This window comes from Oncorhynchus keta, chromosome 34 (assembly GCF_023373465.1).
Source record: "Oncorhynchus keta strain PuntledgeMale-10-30-2019 chromosome 34, Oket_V2, whole genome shotgun sequence".
In the NCBI taxonomy this organism is placed as follows: domain Eukaryota; kingdom Metazoa; phylum Chordata; class Actinopteri; order Salmoniformes; family Salmonidae; genus Oncorhynchus; species Oncorhynchus keta.
Genome location: NC_068454.1, coordinates 81216495 through 81238994, shown reverse-complemented (window position 1 = coordinate 81238994; position 22500 = coordinate 81216495). Strand labels below are relative to the sequence as shown.

Sequence of the window (22500 nt, the reverse complement as noted above, 5' to 3'; positions counted from 1 at the left end):
TCTCTGCTCTGTGTGTGTGTGTCAGTGTGTCTGTGTGTGTTTGTGTGTGTTTAAGCAGTTGCAAGCATAACAAACAAGAGGCTGCTTGTTTTTATTTCAGTTGATTTTGAGGTGCTACTCTCTCTTTCCACTGGGATCTTTTAATAAGATCACAGATTTGATGATGAAGAAGAACCTCTCAAAAACGCATCAGGTATTTTTAGCTTGTGCCTACTATAACTGCAACTGTGAGGTTGTGTGTGTTTTTAGTGTATAAAGTTTTAATGTTACATGCACAAGTATAGTGAAATGCCTTTCTTGCAAGCCCTAAACCCAACAATGCAGTAGTCAGTAACAATGTAATAGTAACAATACCAAAGTATTGCAGGGCAGAAGTGTGTCTGTGTTGCCTAGCGTGCTAAGGTCACACATCACTCCCTTAGGCTTCTTTGTCCTCTCCCTCTTACATCTTTGGCTGCCTCCAAATTCCCATTCATGGCCTCGGGAGTGGGCTGGGATGGAGTGGGAGTGGGCTGCAATGGGGTGGGAGTGGGCTGGGATGGGGTGGGAGTGGGAGTGGGAGTGGGATGGGGTGGACTAGGGTGGGAGTGGGCTGGGATGGGATGTGTTGGGGTGGGGGTGCTTCTTTGAATGATGCTCCCCTTTCCACATAAACCACACCTCCTCCTCACCCTTCACCTCCCCTCCCACCTGCTCACGCTGAATAATTGATGTCCCTGTAAAATTAAAGGGGGACGCTGAAATGGGATGTGTGTGTGTGTGAATGGCTCAGTCTGGTGCTCCTACTGCAGTACCAATTAAGCCTCAATGTGGCTCTTATAAACCATGGGCCAGTTTAGAGCCTGGGGACCCACAGAATATTTACTTTACAACTAGTACAAACCTATTGTTTACATTACAACTAGTACAAACCTATTGTTTACATTACAACTAGTACAAACCTATTGTTTACATTATAACTAGTGCAAACCTATTGTTTATATTACAACTAATTCAAACCTATTGTTAACATTACAACTAGTACATACATAAATGATTACCACTCACGTCGGTAGCCATGAAGTGCTTTGAAAGGCTGGTCATGGCTCACATCAACAGCATCCTCCCGGATACCCTAGACCCACTCCATTTCAAAAACCGCTCCTGCAGATCCACAGATGATGCAATCTCAATCACACTCCACACTGCTCTTTCCCACCTGGACAAAAATAACACCTATCTGAGAATGCTGTTCATTGACTACAGCTCATCGTTCAACACCATAGTGCCCACGAAGCTCTTCACTAAGCTAAAGACCCTGAGACTAAACACCTCCCTTTGCAACTGGATCCTGGACTTCCTGACAGGCCGCCCCAGGTGGTGAGGGTAGGTAGCAACACATCTGCCACGCTGATCCTCAACATTGGAGCTCCACAGGGGTGCGTGCTCAGTCCCCTCCTGTACTCCCTGTTCACCCACGACTGCATGGCCAAGCACGACTCCAACACCATCATTAAGTTTGCAGATGACACAACAGTGGTAGGCCTGATCACCGACAACGACGAGACAGCCTATAGGGAGAAGGTCAGAGACCTGGCCGGGTGGTGCCAGAATAACAACCTATCCCTCAACGTAACCAAGACTAAGGAGATGATTGTGGACTACAGCAAAAGGAGGACCGAGCACGTCCCCATTCTCATCGACAGGGCAGTAGTGGAGCAGGTTGAGAGCTTCAAGTTCCTTGGTGTTCACATCAACAACAAACTATCATGGTCCAAACACACCAAGACAGTCGTGAAGAGGGCACGACAAAACCTTTTCCCCCTCAGGAGACTAAAAAGATTTGGCATGGGTCCCCAGATAGGTGGTGTCAGAAGAAAGCCCATTGACACCCCCATTTGATTTCGACACTGCTGCTACTTGCTGTTTATTATCTATGCATAGTCACTTCACCCCTACCTACATGTACAAATTACCTCTGACCTGTACCCCCGCACATTGACTCGGTACCAGTACCCCCTGTATATACAGTTGAAGTAGGAAGTTTACATACACTTAGGTTGGAGTCAACCACTCCACAAATTTCTTGTTAACAAACTATAGTTTTGGCAAGTTGGTTAGGACATCTACTTTGTGCATTACAAGTCATTTTTCCAACAATTGTTTACAGACAGATTATTTCACTTATAATTCACTGTATCACAATTCCAGTTGGTCAGAAGCTTACATACACTAAGTTGACTACCTTTAAACAGCTTGGAAAATTCCTGAAAATGATGTCATGGCTTTAGAAGCGTCTGATAGGCTAACTGATATAATTTGATTCAATTGGAGGTGAGCTGTGGATGTATTTCAAGGTCTACCTTCAAACTCAGTGCCTCTTTGCTTGACATCATGGGAAAATAAAAAGAAATCAGCCAAGACCTCAGGAAAATAATTGTAGACCTCCACGAGCCTGGTTCATCCTTGGGAGCAATTTCCAAACACCTGAAGGTACCACGTTCATCTGTACCAACAATAGTACGCAAGTATAAACACCATGGGACTACGCAGCCGTCATACCGCTCAGGAAGGAAACGAGTTCTGTCTCCTAGAGATGAACGTACTTTGGTGCGAAAAGTGCAAATCAATCCCAGAACAACAGCAAAGGACCTTGTGAAGATGCTGGAGGAAACAGGCACAGAAGTATATATATCCACAGTGAAATGAGTCCTATATCGACATAACCTGACAGGGACAACAAGGAAGAAGCCACTGCTCCAAAACTGCCATAAAAAAAGCCAGACTACGGTTTGCAACTGCACATAGGGACAAAGATCGTACTTTTTGAGAAATGTCCTCTGGTCTGATGAAACAAAAATGGAATTGTTTGGCCATAATGACCGTTGTTATGTTTGGAGGAAAAAGGGGGAGGCTTGCAAGCCGAAGAACACCATCCCAACCGTGAAGCACGGGGGTGGCAGCATTATGTTGTGGGGGTGCTTTGCTGCAGGGGGGACTGGTGCACTTCCCAAAATAGATGAGGAAGGAATATTACGTGGATATATTAAGGCAAAACCTCTAGACATCAGTCAAGAAGTAAAAGCTTGGTCGCAAATGGGTCTTCCAAATGGACAATGACCCCAAGCATACTTCCACAAGTTGTGGTAAAATGGCTTAACTACTTGGCGCACCCATCTCGTTAGCGGGATCATTTTCATCAACATCCGCTGAATTGCAGAGCGCCAAATTCGAATTAAATTACAAAAAATATTTGATTTTCATGAAATCATAAGTGCAACATAGCAACACACAGCTTATCTTGTTGTTAATCCACCCTGGTGTGTCAGATAAAAAATTTTTTTAAAAACTTTACAGCAATAGCTATCCAAGCATTTAAGTTAGGACATCTCTCTCAGCAGACAAAACATTACAAACAGCTAGCAGCAAAGTAGATTAGTCACGAAAGTCAGAAAAGCAATAACATGAATTGCTTACCTTTGATGATCTTCAAATGTTTGCACTCACAAGACTCCCAGTTACACAATAAATGTTCTTTTTGTTCAATAAAGATTATTTTTATATCCAAAAACCTCCATTTGGTTGGCGCGTTTTGTTCAGAAATCCACAGGTTCGTGCAGGTCATGACGGGCAAATAGTATCCGTAAAATTCGTAGAAACATGTCAAACGTTTTTTATAATCAATCCTCAGGTTTTTTTTACAATAAATAATCGATAATATTTCAACCGGACCGTAGCTTTTTCAATAGGAGAGAGAGAGAAAATGTCTGCTCCAAGCTGTTGCGCATGCAAGACTCTGCTGGATCCCATCCATCCACTGACGCGATGTGATCGTTCTTGCTCATTTTTCAGAATAAAAGGCTGAAACTATGTTTAAAGACTGTTCACACCATGTGAATCTGGTTGATATCCCTTTAAATGGAGGGAAGGCATGCAATGGAACAGGGAGGTTTCAAAATAAGAGGCACTTCCTAGTTGTATTTTCCTCAGGTTTTCGCTTGCAATATCAGTTCTGTTATACTCACAGACAATATTTGGACAGTTTTATATGCATATTCTAGCTTCTAGGCCTGAGAAATAGGCTGTTTCATTTGGGTACGTTTTTCATCCAAACATCAAAATACTGCCCCCTACACTCAACAGGTTAAGGACAACAAAGTCAAGGTATTGGAGTGGCCATCACAAAGCCCTGACCTCAATCCCATAAAAAATTTGTGGGCAGAACTGAAAAAGCGTGTGCGAGCAAAGGAGGCCTACAAACCTGACTCAGTTACAGCAGCTCTGTCAGGAGGAATGGGCCAAAATTCACCCAACTTATTGTGGGGAGCTTGTGGAAGGCTACCCAAAACCCAAGTTCAACAATTTAAAGGCAATGCTACCAAATACTAATTGAGAATATGTAAACTTCTGACCGGCTGGGAATGTGATGAAAGAAATAAAAGCTGAAATAAATAATTCTCTCTACTATTATTCTGAAATTTCACATTCTTAAAATAAAGTGGTGATCCTAACTGACCTAAGACAGGGAATTGTTACTTGGATTAAATGTCAGGAATTGTTTAAATGTATTTGGCTGAGGTGTATGTAAACTTCCGACTTCAACTGTAGCCTCGTTATTGTTTATGTTATTGTGTTTTATTATTTTTTACTTGAGTTTATTTGGTTAATATTTTATTAACTCTTGAACTGCACTGTTGGTTAAGGTTTGTAAGTAGGCATTTCACGGTAATACACTTGTTGTATTCCGCGCATGTGACAAATAAAGTTTGAGTTGATATGATTTACATTACAACTCATACAAAAATATAGTTTATATGAACTAACACAAAGACTAGAAGATCTCTTATGTCTTTTTTGTATGTCGTGCATTATATTTGGTCTTAAAACATGACATGAATACTTAAAGGAGTAATACTTCACATTCCCCATGTTTTATGTACTCTTAGAACGAGGTTAGGAGGTCTGTAGACTACATGTCTAACCAGTCTTATGACATGTTATGAAATATTCACAGAGGCTTGAAAACTCATTGTTGTATAAAAGGGATGTTGTTATACCTGTAAAGGTTTTCCTCCTCTTCGTCTGAAGAGGAGGTGTAGCAGGAAACGGACCAAGATGCGGCATGGTAAGTGTCCATGGTTGTTTATTTAAAAACAGAAACTGAACACTCAATGAATAGAAAACAATAAACGTGAACAAAACCGAAACAGTACCGTGTGGCGAACAAACACAAACATGGAAACAATCACCCACAAAACAACAGTGAAACCCAGGCTACCTAAGTATGATTCTCAATCAGAGACAACTAACCTGCCTCTGACTGGGAACCATACTAGGCCGAACACAGAAAACCAACCTAGAAACACAAAACATAGAATGCCCAGCCAACTCACGTCCTGACCAACTAAAACAAACAAATAACACAAGAACTAGGGTCAAAACGTGAAAATACCGTATAGTTTCTATGAACAACACCATAGAATTTAATCTCAGTGTTGACAGAAAATAATCATTTCTGTGTGTGTGTGTGTGTCTCTCCCCCCTCTTCGTGTGCGATGAGAGGAGCAGGTGGGCAGGTGCTAGTGGGTGTCAGTAATTGCTATAACCTGTCTGTTTCTGAAACTGGTGTTATGAGTGATACGATTCCAGCACTGAGCTGGTTCCTTGCTGTTCCTGTGTGGGCTGTTGTCAGGACAACGAGAGGCCAGAGAGAGACATGATAGTCGACTCCGACTCCTGCTATCAGAGTCGTTGGAGTCTACGCTTTCTCGACTGACTCAAATTTGAAAAAACTGACCACAATTAGTTAAAATTAGCTACAGCTGCTATGTCAGGGTGTGCACGTGTCCTAATGAACTGGGTGATTGATAAGCAATGCATATGGAGCCATCTGACAATCTCTACTAAACAAAATACTTAAGGCTATTCAGTAGCCTACGCCAGACTAGCTGGCTGATTTGTTTTTAACATCTTCAGGATTTTTGGTGTCGACTCTCCCCACATGAAAAAAATACTACAGATTACTATAGAATACTTCAGTACTTACTATATAATTCTATAGTAAACTGTAGTATACCGTAGAATACTATGATACACACTGTGTTGTCCCTTAATCATGTGGAGTACTTACTATAGAATGTTGGAGAATAATATAGTAAATACTACAGTATTATCTCCCCGAAAACACTGTAGTAAATACTACAGTAATGTCCGCAAAAACACTACAGTCCGAAAAAACACTTTTTGAACTAAAGTAAATACTACAGTATTTAATTAGCATATACCCTGCACATTCCCCTCCCCCATATGAAGTTGTACCACCCATAAGTGAGAAACCTACATGCCAAGTATAGACCATATAATGTGTTCCATACATGTTATAGAAAAGAGCAAAAGCTCTGAACTCTCCATTTAGACCCCAGTCCTACCTACCTACAGGTTATGTCAAATGTGTTATTTTAGTATTTCTCCAGTAGGTTTCCTTTAGGAGAAAGCCTCCAATTCTATGTCAAAGACAATAAAACAAAAACAATACATTATAGTGCAATCCACAAAAACACTACATTAATTACTATACTATATACTACAGTTTTCTTTTACTACGACATTTATACTACAGTATGCTACTGTAAATGCTACAGTAAAGTCAGCAAAAACATTAGTGAATACTATAGTATTTATACCATAGTAGACTATAATATTTATACTGTAGTAGACTATAGTATTTAAACCATAGTATACTATAGTATTCATACAATAGTATACTACAGTGCCTTGCGAAAGTATTCGGCCCCCTTGAACTTTGCGACCTTTGGCCACATTTCAGGCTTCAAACATAAAGATATAAAACTGTATTTTTTTGTGAAGAATCAACAAGTGGGACACAATCATGAAGTGGAATGACATTTATTGGATATTTCAAACTTTTTTAACAAATCAAAAACTGAAAAATTGGGCGTGCAAAATTATTCAGCCCCTTTAAGTTAATACTTTGTAGCACCACCTTTTGCTGCGATTACAGCTGTAAGTCGCTTGGGGTATGTCTCTATCAGTTTTGCACATCGAGAGACTGACATTTTTTCCCATTCCTCCTTGCAAAACAAGGTACATTTTGGGAGTGGGGTAGAGTGAATATTTTGGGAGTAGAGTGAATATTTTGGGAGTGGGGTAGAGTGAATATTTTGGGAGTAGAGTGAATATTTTGGGAGTCGGGTAGAGTGAATATTTTGGGAGTAAGGGGGAAGAGTGATTTTTTTTGCGAGTGGGGGTGGGCTGACTGGGAAGAATAAATGTTAGTGGGTGTGTTTGTGTCAGGGGGTAGGCAGGCAGGGGTTTGGAGAGTAGGACGTACTAGACACGTGCAGGAGACGAAAGTCTGTCTATCTCTCCCTCCCCCTCCCTCCTTCCCTGCCTTCCTCACTCACTCCCCACTTCCCTCTCTCCTTCACTTCCTTCTGTCCCTCCTCTCTCTGATCTGTCTGTGTTGTCTAATCAGACGCTTTAACTGCCTCAACATTACAGCCGTGAGCAGAGTGGGTGAGGGTGTGAAGTGGGGTGTGCCTGCGTGAAGCTGAAGGGTAAGGGGTAGAGTGAATATTTTGGGAGTAAAGGGAAGAGTAAATATTTTGGGAGTAGGGGTAGAGTGAACATTTTGGGAGTGGGGGTGGGCTGACTGTGTAGAATAAATGTTAGTGGGTGTGGTCGTGTCAGGGGGTAAGAGGTAGGCACGTGTGTCTTTTTGTATTTTCTTGGAATGGGGGGGAGGGGTTGGAGAGTAGAATGTACTAGACACGTACCCCTCTTTTTTTGAAGGGGGGAGTCATGGATGAGTTCTTTGTCTCTCTCTCTCTCTCTCTCTCTCTCTCTCTCTCTCACACTCACACACACACACACACACACAGACACACACACACACACAAGGGGGGTTAGTCATGGATGAGTTCTTTGTCTCCCACTCTCTCTCTCTTCTCAACTGACTTGCTCTCCCTCTTCCTCTGTCTCTGTCTCTCTCTCTCTCTCTCTCTCTCTCTCTCTCTCTCTCTCTCTCTCTCTCTCTCTCTCTCTTCCTGTCTGATGTGACTCTCTTATATTCTGAGATTTTCTCTCTTTGTTGTTTTTCTACTCTATCTTCTAGGGAGGTCAGCACACAGTCGATCTCTCCCTCACACACGCATGTACACTCCTGTCCATTTCAGCCAAGTCCCCCATCAATGACTAGATCAGTTATTCCTCTCCTTTTTATAGCAGTGTTTGTATGTGGGTTATGTAAAAGGGACTCCTGGGTTCTTTTCCCAGTGAGTGTGTGAAGCAGGGCTGAATGAGCTCAGCTTGGCCCAGCTCTGTGGTTGAAAGCATCTCAAAGCAGCCCTCTGAAGACCATGCCAATCTACACACACACACACACACACACACACACACACACACACACACACACACACACACACACACACACACACACACACACACACACACACACACACACACACACACACACACACACACACACACACTGGTCCTGCCAATCTGGACTCTTTGTGGACTTTCCCTCCTTGTGGTACCATGACGATGCCCAGGGACTGTAGTCGTGAGAGGAATCACAGAACACATGGAACCTAGAATGTGTGTGTGAGTTCGTGGAGTTGTCACCTCAGGCCAGAGAAGGGTACCTCAGTTCATGTTATTCATTTAGCCAATGCTCTAATTCAGTGTGACTCAGAACAAGTCATACAGATGAGGAGGTTATGAGAGGAATTCTGTGACTGACAGACCAACGGACCCCCAGGATAGCTCATACTAACCCCCACCCCACTACTCTAAAAAGGTTTACCACAAAACCTTGCAAGTCCTACTTTACAAAAGGCTTTTCTAAACCACATTTTCCAATGGAGCAAAAGTTGTGTTGATGTGGTGGTGTTTGGTTTCCCTGGTGTTGCAATAGGGTGTCTGTCTGTCTGTCTGTCTGTCTGTCTGTCTGTCTGTCTGTCTGTCTGTCTGTCTGTCTGTCTGTCTGTCTGTCTGTCTGTCTGTCTGTCTGTCTGTCTGTCGGAGAGAGAGAGAGAGAGAGAGAGAGAAAGAAGTAAGGCAGAATTATAGATTGAAAGGGGGGGACTGAGTGAAAGAGAGAGAGACAGACCATTGTGTGTGTAGTGTGAAAAGTCTCTGTTACAAATCCACACCTGTGTCACGCCCTGACCATAGAGAGCCCTTGGTTCTCTGGTGTTAAGAGAGTGTGACTAGGGGGGTATTCTAGTTTTCATATTTCTAGGTTGGTGTGCTTGATACGGTTCCCAATTAGAGGCAGCTGGTTATCGTTGTCTCTAATTAGGGATCATATTTAGGTAGCCGTTTTTCCACCTGTGTTTTGAGTTAGTGCATGTTCCATCTCTGTAGTCACGGTTCATTGTTTGTTTCGTTCATTCTTTGTTGTTTTGTGCGTTTCATTGCTGCAGCTTGGTCCGATAATTATTACGACGAATGTGACAGAATATCCCACCTTACCAGGACCAAGCAGCATGCCCAGAGAGGAAAGGATTTCTGGACATGGGAAGAAGATAATGGACGACAGCGACGATGACAGGGTTCGCGGCTACAGGAAGCCCAAGGACAACCCCAAGTTTTTTTTGGGAGCGGGCACATGGCGCTGGCGGCTGAGAAGAGGGAAGAGCCAGAGACTGTCAGGGAGGCAATGGCGAAGTTAGGAGAGAGTGAGATGAGAGAGATGTTGTGCAAGTGTGTTCTGCTCAACATCCGACCAGAGGATCCGGTTAGCAGTCTGGTGCAACCTGTGCCTGTTCCACGCTTCTGGCCATAAGTTCACCTCTCCAGTCCGGTACGTCATGTGTCTCCTCCTCGCACTTTGCCTGAAGTGCGTGTTCCCAGTCCGGTACGTCCTGTGCCTGCTCCTCGCACTCGCCCTGAAGTGCGTGTCCCCAGTCCGGTGCGTCCTGTGCCTGTTCCTCGCACTCACCCTGAAGTGCGTGTCCCCAGTCCGGTGCGTCCTGTGTCTGTTCCTCGCACTCGCCCTGAAGAGTGTGTCACCAGTCCGGTGCGTCCTGTGCCTGTTCCTCGCACTCGCCCTGAAGTGCGTGTCCCCAGTCCGGTACGTCCTGTGCCTGCTCCTCGCACTCGCCCTGAAGTGCGTGTCCCCAGTCCGGTGCGTCCTGTGCCTGTTCCTCGCACTCGCCCTGAAGAGTGTGTCACCAGTCCGGTGCCCCCTGTACCTGCTCCACGCACTAGGCCTCCAGTGCACATTCACAGTCCAGAGCTTCCGGGCGATGGTTCGCAGTCCAGAGCTTCCGGGCGATGGTTCGCAGTCCAGAGCTTCCGTCGACGGATCCCAGTCCAGAGCTTCTGGTGATAATTCCCAGTCCAGAGCTTCTGGTGATGATTCCCAGTCCAGAGCTTCTGGTGATGATTCCCAGTCCAGTCCGGAACCTCCAGCGACTGTCCACAGTCCGGAACCTCCAGCGACGGTTCACGGTCCAGAACCTCCCACGACGGTCCACGGTCCGGAACATCCAGCGATGGTCAACGGTCCAGAACCTCCCATGACGGTCCACGGTCCGGAACATCCAGCGATGGTCAATTGTCCTGAACCTCCAGCGATGGTCAACGGTCCGGAACCTCCAGCGACGGTCAACGGTCCGGAACCTCCAGCGACGGTCAACGGTCCGGAGCTTCCAGGCAAGGCATCCAGTCCTGCTCCAGGGCAGGAGCCTTCCTCTGCGCCAGTGTCCAGTCCAGACACGGTGTCCAACTCAGCTCCAGGGCCGGAGCCTTCTGCGCCGGTGCCCAATCCAGGCATGGCGGTAAACCCAGTTCCATGGCCGGAGCCTTCTTCTGCGCCGATGCTCAGTCCAGGCATTGCGGTAAACCCAGCTTCATGGCTGGAGCCTTCTTCTGCGCCGATGCCCAGTCCAGGCATGGCGGTAAACCCAGCTCCATGGCCGGAGCCTTCTGCGCCGATGCCCAGTCCAGACATGGCGGTAAACCCAGCTCCATGGCCGGAGCCTTCTTCTGCGCCGATGCCCAGTTTAGACACGGCGTCCAGGCACGGCGTCCAACCCAGCTACAGGGCCGGTGTCCAACCCTCCTCTGCGCCGGTGCCCAGTCCAGGCACAGCGTTCTGCCCGGTGCCATGGTCGGATTTGGGGCCTTAGGGAGGGGCTACAACCCGCACCGGAGCCGCCACCAAAACTTGTCACCCCCCTAACCTCCCCATTTGGTTTCAGGTTTTGCGGCCAGAGTCCGCACCTTTGGGGGGGGGTACTGTCACGCCCTGACCATAGAGAGCCCTTGTTTCTCTATGGTTTAGTAGGTTAGGGCGTAACTAGGGGGTGTTCTAGTTTACATTTTCTATGTTGGTGTTTTGTATGGTTCCCAATTAGAGGCATCTGGTAACCATTTGGTAACCAAGTAGCCATTTTTTACACCTGTGTTTGTGGGATATTGTTTGTGTGAGTGTGTTTGGGCACTACGTCTTCACATTCTTTGTAAGTTTTGTTGTTTTGGTTCTAGTTTCACTTTGTATTAAAAAGATGTGGAGCTCAATGCACGCTGCACCGTGGTGCGCTCATTTTGAAGTTCATGACAGTATCCCAAACAATAAGGAGATTTGCTGAACCTATATTATACTGGAAAAAATTAAGTTATAAATTATTTTGTCTTAGTTAAAAATAAATTGTCCGCCAGTAAACTTTGATAAAATTTCCAATATCCCCATCCATGTGGAAATGTTTTAATAGTTATGTGAATGCAAATTAGATGATGATCCGATCGCATTCTGTCTCCTATTAAAACTTTTTTTAACCTTTGATGAAAGAGACAAGAAAGTAGTCAAGACGACTAGCTTGATTAAGTCTCCTCCATGTAGGTCTGGATCTCACTAGGTCTGGATTTTTTAGTCTCCAAATCCACTATTTCTAATGTGTCCATAATATTTGTGATGATAGTGTGTAGAGGGCACAGTGATGATAGTGTGTAGAGTGATTAACTTTACGGTCCGTTGAGGTACTTAACACTGTGCTATAGTCTCCTACCATAATGATATAATCATTTGTTGCCTGTAAGTTCAATAAATTGGTATGAATGTTTTCAAAGAAGTATGGAACATTTTGATTTGGACCATATATGTTAATGAGCCAAATTTATTTTTCGTCCACTTTCATATTCAAGAAGTTCCACCTTCCTTGCGGATCATTCCTGACTATTTGCACATTCAGATTGAAATTTTTATCAATGTTATGTTCGTTGAAAGGATCGGACCAAGGCGCAGGTTGCGTAGAGTTCCACATTCTTTAATAGTGAAACTTACAACAAAAACAACAAAGAATATAACGAACGTGCAGTATTGCAGTGCATAAGGAAATTATACAAAAACAAGATCCCACACCAGAAAGTGGGAAAAAGGGCTGTCTAAGTATGATTCCCAATCAGAGACAATGATAGACAGCTGCCTCTCTCTCTCTCTCTCTCTCTCTCTCTCTCTCTCTCTCTCTCTCTCTCTCTCTCTCTCTCTCTCTCTCTCTCTCTCTCTCTCTCACACCTCTTTCTTTCTCTCACACCCCTTTCTCTCTCTCACCTCTTTCTCTCTCTCTCTCTCTCTCTCTCTCTCTCACACACACCTCTTCTCTCTCTCGCCTTGTTTCTCTCTCTTTCTCTCTCTCTCTCTCTCTCTCTCTCACACACACCTCTTCTCTCTCTCGCCTTGTTTCTCTCTCTTTCTCTCTCTCACTCTCTCTCTCTCTCTCTCTCTCTCTCTCTCTCTCTCTCTCTCTCTCTCTCTCTCTCTCTCGCTCCCTTTCTATATTTTCTCCCTTGCTGTTTGTATTACTGTAACAGAATTTCTGTTAGTCATCGAACACCCAGTTCCCTTTCTCTCTCTGTCTCTCACTTTCTCTCTCTTCCCATCTCTTTCCATTCCCATCTCTCTCCATTCCTCTCTCTCTCCATTCCTCTCTTTCCATTCCCATTTCTCTCCATTCCTCTCTTTCCATTCTTCTCTCTCTCCATTACTCTCTCTCTCTCCATTCCTCTCTTTCCATTCTTCTCTCTCTCCATTACTCTCTCTCCATTCCTCTCTTTCCATTCTTCTCTCTCTCCATTACTCTCTCTCTCCATTCCTCTCTTTCCATTCTTCTCTCTCTCCATTCCTCTCTTTCCATTCTTCTCTCTCTCCATTCCTCTCTCTCTCTCTCCATTCTTCTCTCTCTCCATTACTCTCCCTCTCCATTCCTCTCTCTCTCCATTCCTCTCTCTCCATTCCTCTCTTTCCATTCTTATCTCTCTCCATTCCTCTCTCTCTCCATTCTTCTTTCTCTCCATTCCTCCCTCACTCTCCCCCTATTCCTTGTTTGTCAATGTTTAATGCCAGTACGTGTGTGTGTGTCAGCTGTTTGGCGTCTGCTTGGTCACGTGACTGGTGTCACGCTCACACACGCACACGCAAGCACGCACGCACACACACACACACACACACTAACTCATGGGCATACACATACAGACACACACTTTCAGTTTCTTTATACACAAAATCCTCTACTTGGTCTCTGTATGCCCCCGAGATAAACTTTGATCCCCACCTCCACAGCACTGGCTGTTGATTGGGTGCTGACAGGCGGTTGGAGGTGATTGATTGCTCACTGGGCAAATGTTGGGAGTGAGTCTGTTGAGGTGCAGCGCGCTGGTATTTATTTTAGATTTTAGTGTCACTCCCGATGCTCCAACTAATATACATCCAGGGAATTACAGAGTCTGATATTGGGGTGGAGCCAGGTGTTCCCATAGATACAGTAGCTCAGCAGAGCATAAAACACCCTGATGCAGCATTAGCAGTTGCACCAAACACCTAACAACTCAACTGACACCAATAAAGAACTTACCAGCGTAGGTAGAGGGCAGTGTGTAACTGTGTGTGTGTTATGTCTGGGTTGTCCTTCCTGTTGTTTAGTGTTTGGATGTCAAATCCAATCCAATTTTATTAGACACATTCTTCATAAACAACAGGTGTTAATTCTTGCGACGAGCAATCCCGTATCCGGGAGCGTAATCATGGCCTCAAATGCATTAGCATAACCCAGCGGACATAAATACCACTAGAAACTTTTCCTATTCATGAAAATCGCAAATTAAATAAAATAAATATATTCAAACGCAAGCTTGGCCTTTTGTTAACAACACTGTCATCTCAGATTTTCAAAATATGCGTTACAGCCAACGCTAGACAAGCATTTGTGTAAGTTTATCATGGCATAATGCTATGCTAGCTCTGCTGGCAGCAGGCAACATTTTCACAAAAATAAGAAAAGCAACCAAATTAAATCATTTACCTTTGAAGAACTTCGGATGCTTTTCACTCAAGAGACTCCCAGTTAGATAGCAAATGTTAATTTTTCCCAAAAATATTATTTTTGTAAGCAAAATAGCTCCCGTTTCTTCATCTTGCTTGGCTGAGAAATCGACCGTAAAATGCGACAACTATATCGGCAAACTTTTTTCAAAATTTGCTCCATAATATCGACAGAAACACGGCAAACGTTGTTTAGGATCCATCCTCAAGGTGTTTTTTACATATATATTGGATAATATATCCGTCGAGGCAATTGGTTTCTCATAAGACCGATTGGAAAAATGGCTACCTCAGTATTTTACGCGAGATTTTCTGCGGGAGACACCATGTGACCACATGCTATATATGGTCCCTTATAGCCATTCTTCAATGGAAATGCCTAAAAAGAGGTCACAATGCTGTAGACACCTTGGGGAATACGTGGAAAACGTAAGCTCATTCGTAGCTCATTCACAGCCATATAAGGAGTCATTGGCATGAGGCGGTTTCAAAAAATGCGGCACTTCCTGGTTGGATTTTTATCTGGGTTTCGCCTGTAACATCAGTTCTGTGGCACTCACAGACAATATCTTTGCAGTTTTGGAAACGTCAGAGTGTTTTCTTTCCAAAGCTGTCAATTATATGCATAGTCAAGCATCTTTTCGTGACAAAATATCTTGTTTAAAACGGGAACGTTTTTCATCCAAAAATTTTAATAGCGCCCCCTAATGCATAACTGGTAAATTAAATAACAGTGAAATGCGGACTTAGGACCCTTCTCAACAATACAGAGAGAATAATAACACAAAGAATAAATACACAATGAGAAACGATAACTTGGATATACACAGGGTACCAGTACTGAGTAACGATAACTTGGCAATATACACAGGGTACCAGTACTGAGTCATGATAACTTGGCTATATACACTGGGTACCAGTACTGAGTCCATGATAACTTGGCTATATACACTGAGTACCAGTACTGAGTAACGATAACTTGGCAATATACACAGGGTACCAGTACTGAGTCATGATAACTTGACAATATACACAGGGTACCAGTACTGAGTCCATGATAACTTGGCTATATACATGGGGACCAGTACTGAGTAACGATAACTTGGCAATATACACAGGGTACCAGTACTGAGTCATGATAACTTGGCAATATACACAGGGTACCAGTACTGAGTCATGATAACTTGGCTATATACACTGGGTACCAGTACTGAGTCCATGATAACTTGGCTATATACACTGAGTACCAGTACTGAGTAACGATAACTTGGCAATATACACAGGGTACCAGTACTGAGTCATGATAACTTGACAATATACACAGGGTACCAGTACTGAGTCCATGATAACTTGGCTATATACATGGGGACCAGTACTGAGTCATGATAACTTGGCTATATACACAGGGTACCAGTACTGAGTCATGCTAACTTGGCTATATACACTGAGTACCAGTACTGAGTCATGATAACTTGGCTATATACACGGGGTACCAGTACTGAGTCATGATATCTTGGCTATATACACTGAGTACCAGTACTGAGTCATGATAACTTGGCTATATACACTGAGTACCAGTACTGAGTCATGATAACTTGGCTATATACACGGGGTACCAGTACTGAGTCATGATAACTTGGCTATATACACAGAGTACCAGTACTGAGTCATGATAACTTGGCTATATACACAGGGTACCAGTACTGAGTCATGAAAACTTGGCTACATACACTGGGTCAGTACTGAGTCGGGATAACTTTGCTATATACACTGGGTACCAGTACTGAGTCATGATAACTTGGCTATATACACTGGGTCAGTACTGGTCAGTGCATGCTCTGAGTACGTGTCCTGGTATTCTGCCTGGCCCCGCGGCTTCGTGAATTTTGGCCAGTTTAAAGGTCATACTACGTCAGGGAACCCAGTCATTTGTCTCTCTTGAGCCGTTCCTCTTCCGTGTCCTGGGGATTAGGGCCTGGTCTGAAATGAGCAGTACATCAACAGCTGCCGACCCGTTGAAGTAGAAATCTTCATCTAAATTGAGGTTAGTGATCACTGTTCTGATGTCCAGAAGATGTTTTCAGTTATAGGAAATGTTGGTGGAAATATTATATGCAAAAATTCTGAACTAACAAAAGTTAAGATCAGCTTAAAAAAACACAAAATAAAGAATTGGTCAGGAGCCGGTAAGATGGCAGCCATCCACTGCAGCGCTGTGTGTATAGCTCATATATCTCTGTCCCAGATTGGGGCTGCAGTATGTAACTCAATGGGGAATCTTAGGCCCAGTTTTGCTGAGAAAGCATTCAGTGACTGACCGGCCCTTGTGTATTAGTCTCTCTCTCTTTCTGTTTCTCTCTCCTCCTGTTTCTCTCTTTTTTTCTTGATTCTCTTTCACCCTGTCCCTTTCTTTTGTCTGCTCACGTTTCTGCTCATTCTCTCTCTTTCTCAAGTACAAACACATCCACTACATGACCTTGAATGTTAAGAATGTTTTCAATTGTGTGTTCCTGTGATCGCGCGCGCGCGAGCGTGTGTGTGTGTGCGCGCGCGCGTGTGTGTGTGATCGTGTGATCGCGCGCGCGTGTGTGTGATCGCGCGCGTGTGTGTGTGATCGCGCGCGTGTGTGTGTGATCGCGCGTGTGTGTGTGATCGCGCGCGTGTGTGTGATCGCGCGCGTGTGTGTGATCGCGCGCGTGTGTGATCGCGCGCGCGTGTGTGTGTGATCGCGCGCGTGTGTGTGATCGTGCGCGTGTGTGTGATCGCGCGCGTGTGTGTGTGTGTGCGCGCACGCTGGAAGTAGTCCTCTATCAGTAGCAGCTGATAATTGGTGGTATGGATGCTCTGACGCTTTGAGACAATCCTGGAGATAATTCATATCTGTAGTTGTCTAACATTTCTCCTCCTCTGTTTCCTCTTCTCTTCTCCCCAGTGATCTTCTGTCTTCAAAGTACGTGGAGAGGCATATTTCAGAAAATGGGAAGGCTGTCATATTCAAAGTAAGAATCTGAGCCCCGTATGGAAATCTAGTCTCTGAATTAGACTGTTGTTTCAGAAATGACATGGTTTGATGATACCCTGCTGATAGGGTGCACTACAGTGTTGTGTCATTAACTACCAATGGTTGATCCTTAAAACTCTTCATCTGGGATTAACAACATCCTCATAGCTCGCTGACCGTACTGTAATCTGGACATCCACCTCTCTGTGCCACGGCCAGTTCATAGATAAACAGTTTTAAAAAATGATTAGGTTATTAGGGGAATAATAATCCACACTTTATGGATTATTATCTCTTCTGTTGTTACTAGGGGATACTTTATTAGCCATCAACATTATCTCTTCTGTTGTTACTATGGGATACTTTATTAGCCATCAACATTATCTCTTCTGTTGTTACTATGGGATACTTTATTAGCCATCAACATTATCTCTTCTGTTGTTACTAGGGGATACTTTATTAGCCATCAACATGATCTCTTCTGTTGTTACTAGGGGATACTTTATTAGCCATCAACATTATCTCTTCTGTTGTTACTAGGGGATACTTTATTAGCCATCAACATTATCTCTTCTGTTGTTACTAGGGGATACTTTATTAGCCATCAACATTATCTCTTCTGTTGTTACTATGGGATACTTTATTAGCCATCAACATTATCTCTTCTGTTGTTACTAGGGGATACTTTATTAGCCATCAACATTATCTCTTCTGTTGTTACTATGGGATACTTTATTAGCCATCAACATTATCTCTTCTGTTGTTACTAGGGGATACTTTATTAGCCATCAACATTATCTCTTCTGTTGTTACTAGGGGATACTTTATTAGCCATCAACATTATCTCTTCTGTTGTTACTATGGGATACTTTATTAGCCATCAACATTATCTCTTATGTTGTTACTATGGGATACTTTATTAGCCATCAACATTATCTCTTCTGTTGTTACTAGGGGATACTTTATTAGCCATCAACAGTCTTTACAGTGGCCAACTATGTAATAATGTTTATAAACAGCTGAGAAGCAGCAAGGTAGAATAACATTCTTTCTGTTGGTAAGAAACCAAGAACAGATTTGTTCTGTCAGACTTGTAACACCATGTAGATTAGACCTGTCATGTAACATTGACACCATGTAGATTAGACCTGTCATGTAACATTGACACCATGTAGATTAGACCTGTCATGTAACATTGACATCATGTAGATTAGACCTGTCATGTAACATTGACACCATGTAGATTAGACCTGTCATGTAACATTGACACCATGTAGATTAGACCTGTCATGTAACATCGACACCATGTAGATTAGACCTGTCATGTAACATCGACACCATGTAGATTAGACCTGTCATGTAACATTGACACCATGTAGATTAGACCTGTCATGTAACATTGACACCATGTAGATTAGACCTGTCATGTAACATTGACACCATGTAGATTAGACCTGCCATGTAACATCGACACCATGTAGATTAGACCTGTCATGTAACATTGACACCATGTAGATTAGACCTGTCATGTAACATTGACATCATGTAGATTAGACCTGTCATGTAACATTGACACCATGTAGATTAGACCTGTCATGTAACATTGACATCATGTAGATTAGACCTGTCATGTAACATTGACATCATGTAGATTAGACCTGTCATGTAACATTGACACCATGTAGATTAGACCTGTCATGTAACATTGACACCATGTAGATTAGACCTGTCATGTAACATTGACACCATGTAGATTAGACCTGTCATGTAACATTGACACCATGTAGATTAGACCTGTCATGTAACATTGACACCATGTAGATTAGACCTGTCATGTAACATTGACACCATGTAGATTAGACCTGTCATGTAACATTGACACCATGTAGATTAGACCTGTCATGTAACATTGACACCATGTAGATTAGACCTGTCATGTAACATTGACATCATGTAGATTAGACCTGTCATGTAACATTGACATCATGTAACAACATTGACACCATGTAGATTAGACCTGTCATGTAACATTGACACCATGTAGATTAGACCTGTCATGTAACATTGACACCATGTAGATTAGACCTGTCATGTAACATTGACACCATGTAGATTAGACCTGTCATGTAACATTGACACCATGTAGATTAGACCTGTCATGTAACATTGACACCATGTAGATTAGACCTGTCATGTAACATTGACACCATGTAGATTAGACAACATTGACATCATGTAGATTAGACCTGTCATGTAACATTGACATCATGTAGATTAGACCTGTCATGTAACATTGACACCATGTAGATTAGACCTGTCATGTAACATTGACACCATGTATTAGACCTGTCATGTAACATTGACACCATGTAGATTAGACCTGCCATGTAACATTGACACCATGTAGATTAGACCTGTCATGTAACATTGACACCATGTAGATTAGACCTGTCATGTAACATTGACATCATGTAGATTAGACCTGTCATGTAACATTGACACCATGTAGATTAGACCTGTCATGTAACATTGACACCATGTAGATTAGACCTGTCATGTAACATTGACACCATGTAGATTAGACCTGCCATGTAACATCGACACCATGTAGATTAGACCTGTCATGTAACATTGACATCATGTAGATTAGACCTGTCATGTAACATTGACATCATGTAGATTAGACCTGTCATGTAACATTGACACCATGTAGATTAGACCTGTCATGTAACATTGACACCATGTAGATTAGACCTGTCATGTAACATTGACACCATGTAGATTAGACCTGCCATGTAACATCGACACCATGTAGATTAGACCTGTCATGTAACATTGACACCATGTAGATTAGACCTGTCATGTAACATTGACACCATGTAGATTAGACCTGTCATGTAACATCGACACCATGTAGATTAGACCTGTCATGTAACATTGACATCATGTAGATTAGACCTGTCATGTAACATTGACACCATGTAGATTAGACCTGTCATGTAACATTGACATCATGTAGATTAGACCTGTCATGTAACATTGACATCATGTAGATTAGACCTGTCTTGTAACATTGACACCATGTAGATTAGACCTGTCATGTAACATTGACACCATGTAGATTAGACCTGTCATGTAACATTGACACCATGTAGATTAGACCTGTCATGTAACATTGACACCATGTAGATTAGACCTGTCATGTAACATTGACACCATGTAGATTAGACCTGTCATGTAACATTGACACCATGTAGATTAGACCTGTCATGTAACATTGACACCATGTAGATTAGACCTGTCATGTAACATTGACATCATGTAGATTAGACCTGTCATGTAACATTGACATCATGTAGATTAGACCTGTCATGTAACATTGACACCATGTAGATTAGACCTGTCATGTAACATTGACACCATGTAGATTAGACCTGTCATGTAACATTGACACCATGTAGATTAGACCTGCCATGTAACATCGACACCATGTAGATTAGACCTGTCATGTAACATTGACACCATGTAGATTAGACCTGTCATGTAACATTGACACCATGTAGATTAGACCTGTCATGTAACATTGACACCATGTAGATTAGACCTGTCATGTAACATTGACACCATGTAGATTAGACCTGTCATGTAACATTGACACCATGTAGATTAGACCTGTCATGTAACATTGACATCATGTAGATTAGACCTGTCATGTAACATTGACATCATGTAGATTAGACCTTAGACCTGTCATGTAACATTGACACCATGTAGATTAGACCTGTAGAACATTGACACCATGTCATGACCTGTCAAACATTGACACCATGTAGATTAGACCTGTCATGTAACATTGACACCATGTAGATTAGACCTGTCATGTAACATTGACACCATGTAGATTAGACCTGTCATGTAACATTGACACCATGTAGATTAGACCTGTCATGTAACATTGACACCATGTAGATTAGACCTGTCATGTAACATTGACACCATGTAGATTAGACCTGTCATGTAACATTGACACCATGTAGATTAGACCTGTCATGTAACATTGACACCATGTAGATTAGACCTGTCATGTAACATTGACACCATGTAGATTAGACCTGTCATGTAACATTGACACCATGTAGATTAGACCTGTCACCTGTCATGTAACATTGACACCATGTAGATTAGACCTGTCATGTAACATTGACATCATGTAGATTAGACCTGTCATGTAACATTGACATCATGTAGATTAGACCTGTCATGTAACATTGACACCATGTAGATTAGACCTGTCATGTAACATTGACACCATGTAGATTAGACCTGTCATGTAACATTGACACCATGTAGATTAGACCTGTCATGTAACATTGACACCATGTAGATTAGACCTGTCATGTAACATTGACACCATGTAGATTAGACCTGTCATGTAACATTGACACCATGTAGATTAGACCTGTCATGTAACATTGACACCATGTAGATTAGACCTGTCATGTAACATTGACATCATGTAGATTAGACCTGTCATGTAACATTGACACCATGTAGATTAGACCTGTCATGTAACATTGACACCATGTAGATTGCTATCTGAAGATGGATGCACTAACTAAGTAGCTCTGGATAAGAGTGTCTGCTAAATGACAACAATGTTAAAAAAAAAGAAGAAGAAAAACAAAGTGTGGGCTATGATAACAACAACCCTGCAGCTTCCCTAGCTCTCTCTCTCTCTCGCTCTGTCTCTTTTCTCTCTCTCGCTCTGTCTCTTTTCTCTCTCTCTCTCTCTCTCTCTCTCTCTCTCTCTCTCTCTCTCTCTCTCTCTCTCTCTCTCACACACAATGCAGTTTGCTGGGTGTTTCTTGCCTCTATGAGAACTGGAGCAGAAGGTTCAGAGGAGGGGAGGAAGACGGGTGCTGGATAGTAGAGCACAGCCCTGCTTATAAATATCTCTCTCTCTTTCTCTCTTCCTCTTGTTCTTCCCCTCTCTCTCTCTCTCTCTCTCTCTCTCTCTCTCTCTCTCTCTCCACATTGAATGAGAGTGATATCACAGGAGTACTTCCTCCCCAGAGAAGAAGTAGAAAGGAGAGGGGAACTAATGACAACAGAAGTAACAGTCATCTCATCCATAGATGTTGATATAGATAGACAGGCTTTGATGGTCATTGTC

General features: G+C 43.0%; 1 protein-coding gene across 14 annotated transcripts in view; it reads left to right on the top strand.

Moving 5' to 3' along the window:
• The window catches only part of LOC118374508 (disintegrin and metalloproteinase domain-containing protein 22-like), a 100066-nt gene that overhangs the window by 9759 nt on the left and 67807 nt on the right, over positions 1-22500 (top strand). For all 14 annotated transcript variants that reach the window (XR_008091103.1, XR_008091098.1, XR_008091091.1 and 11 more), the window contains exon 4: positions 17259-17325. Coding sequence is in view for 2 of the 14 variants with exons in the window: in XM_052495480.1 (XP_052351440.1) it covers positions 17259-17325 (67 nt within the window). In the remaining 12 variants the exon portion in view is untranslated. The remainder of the gene's footprint in view (positions 1-17258; positions 17326-22500) is intronic.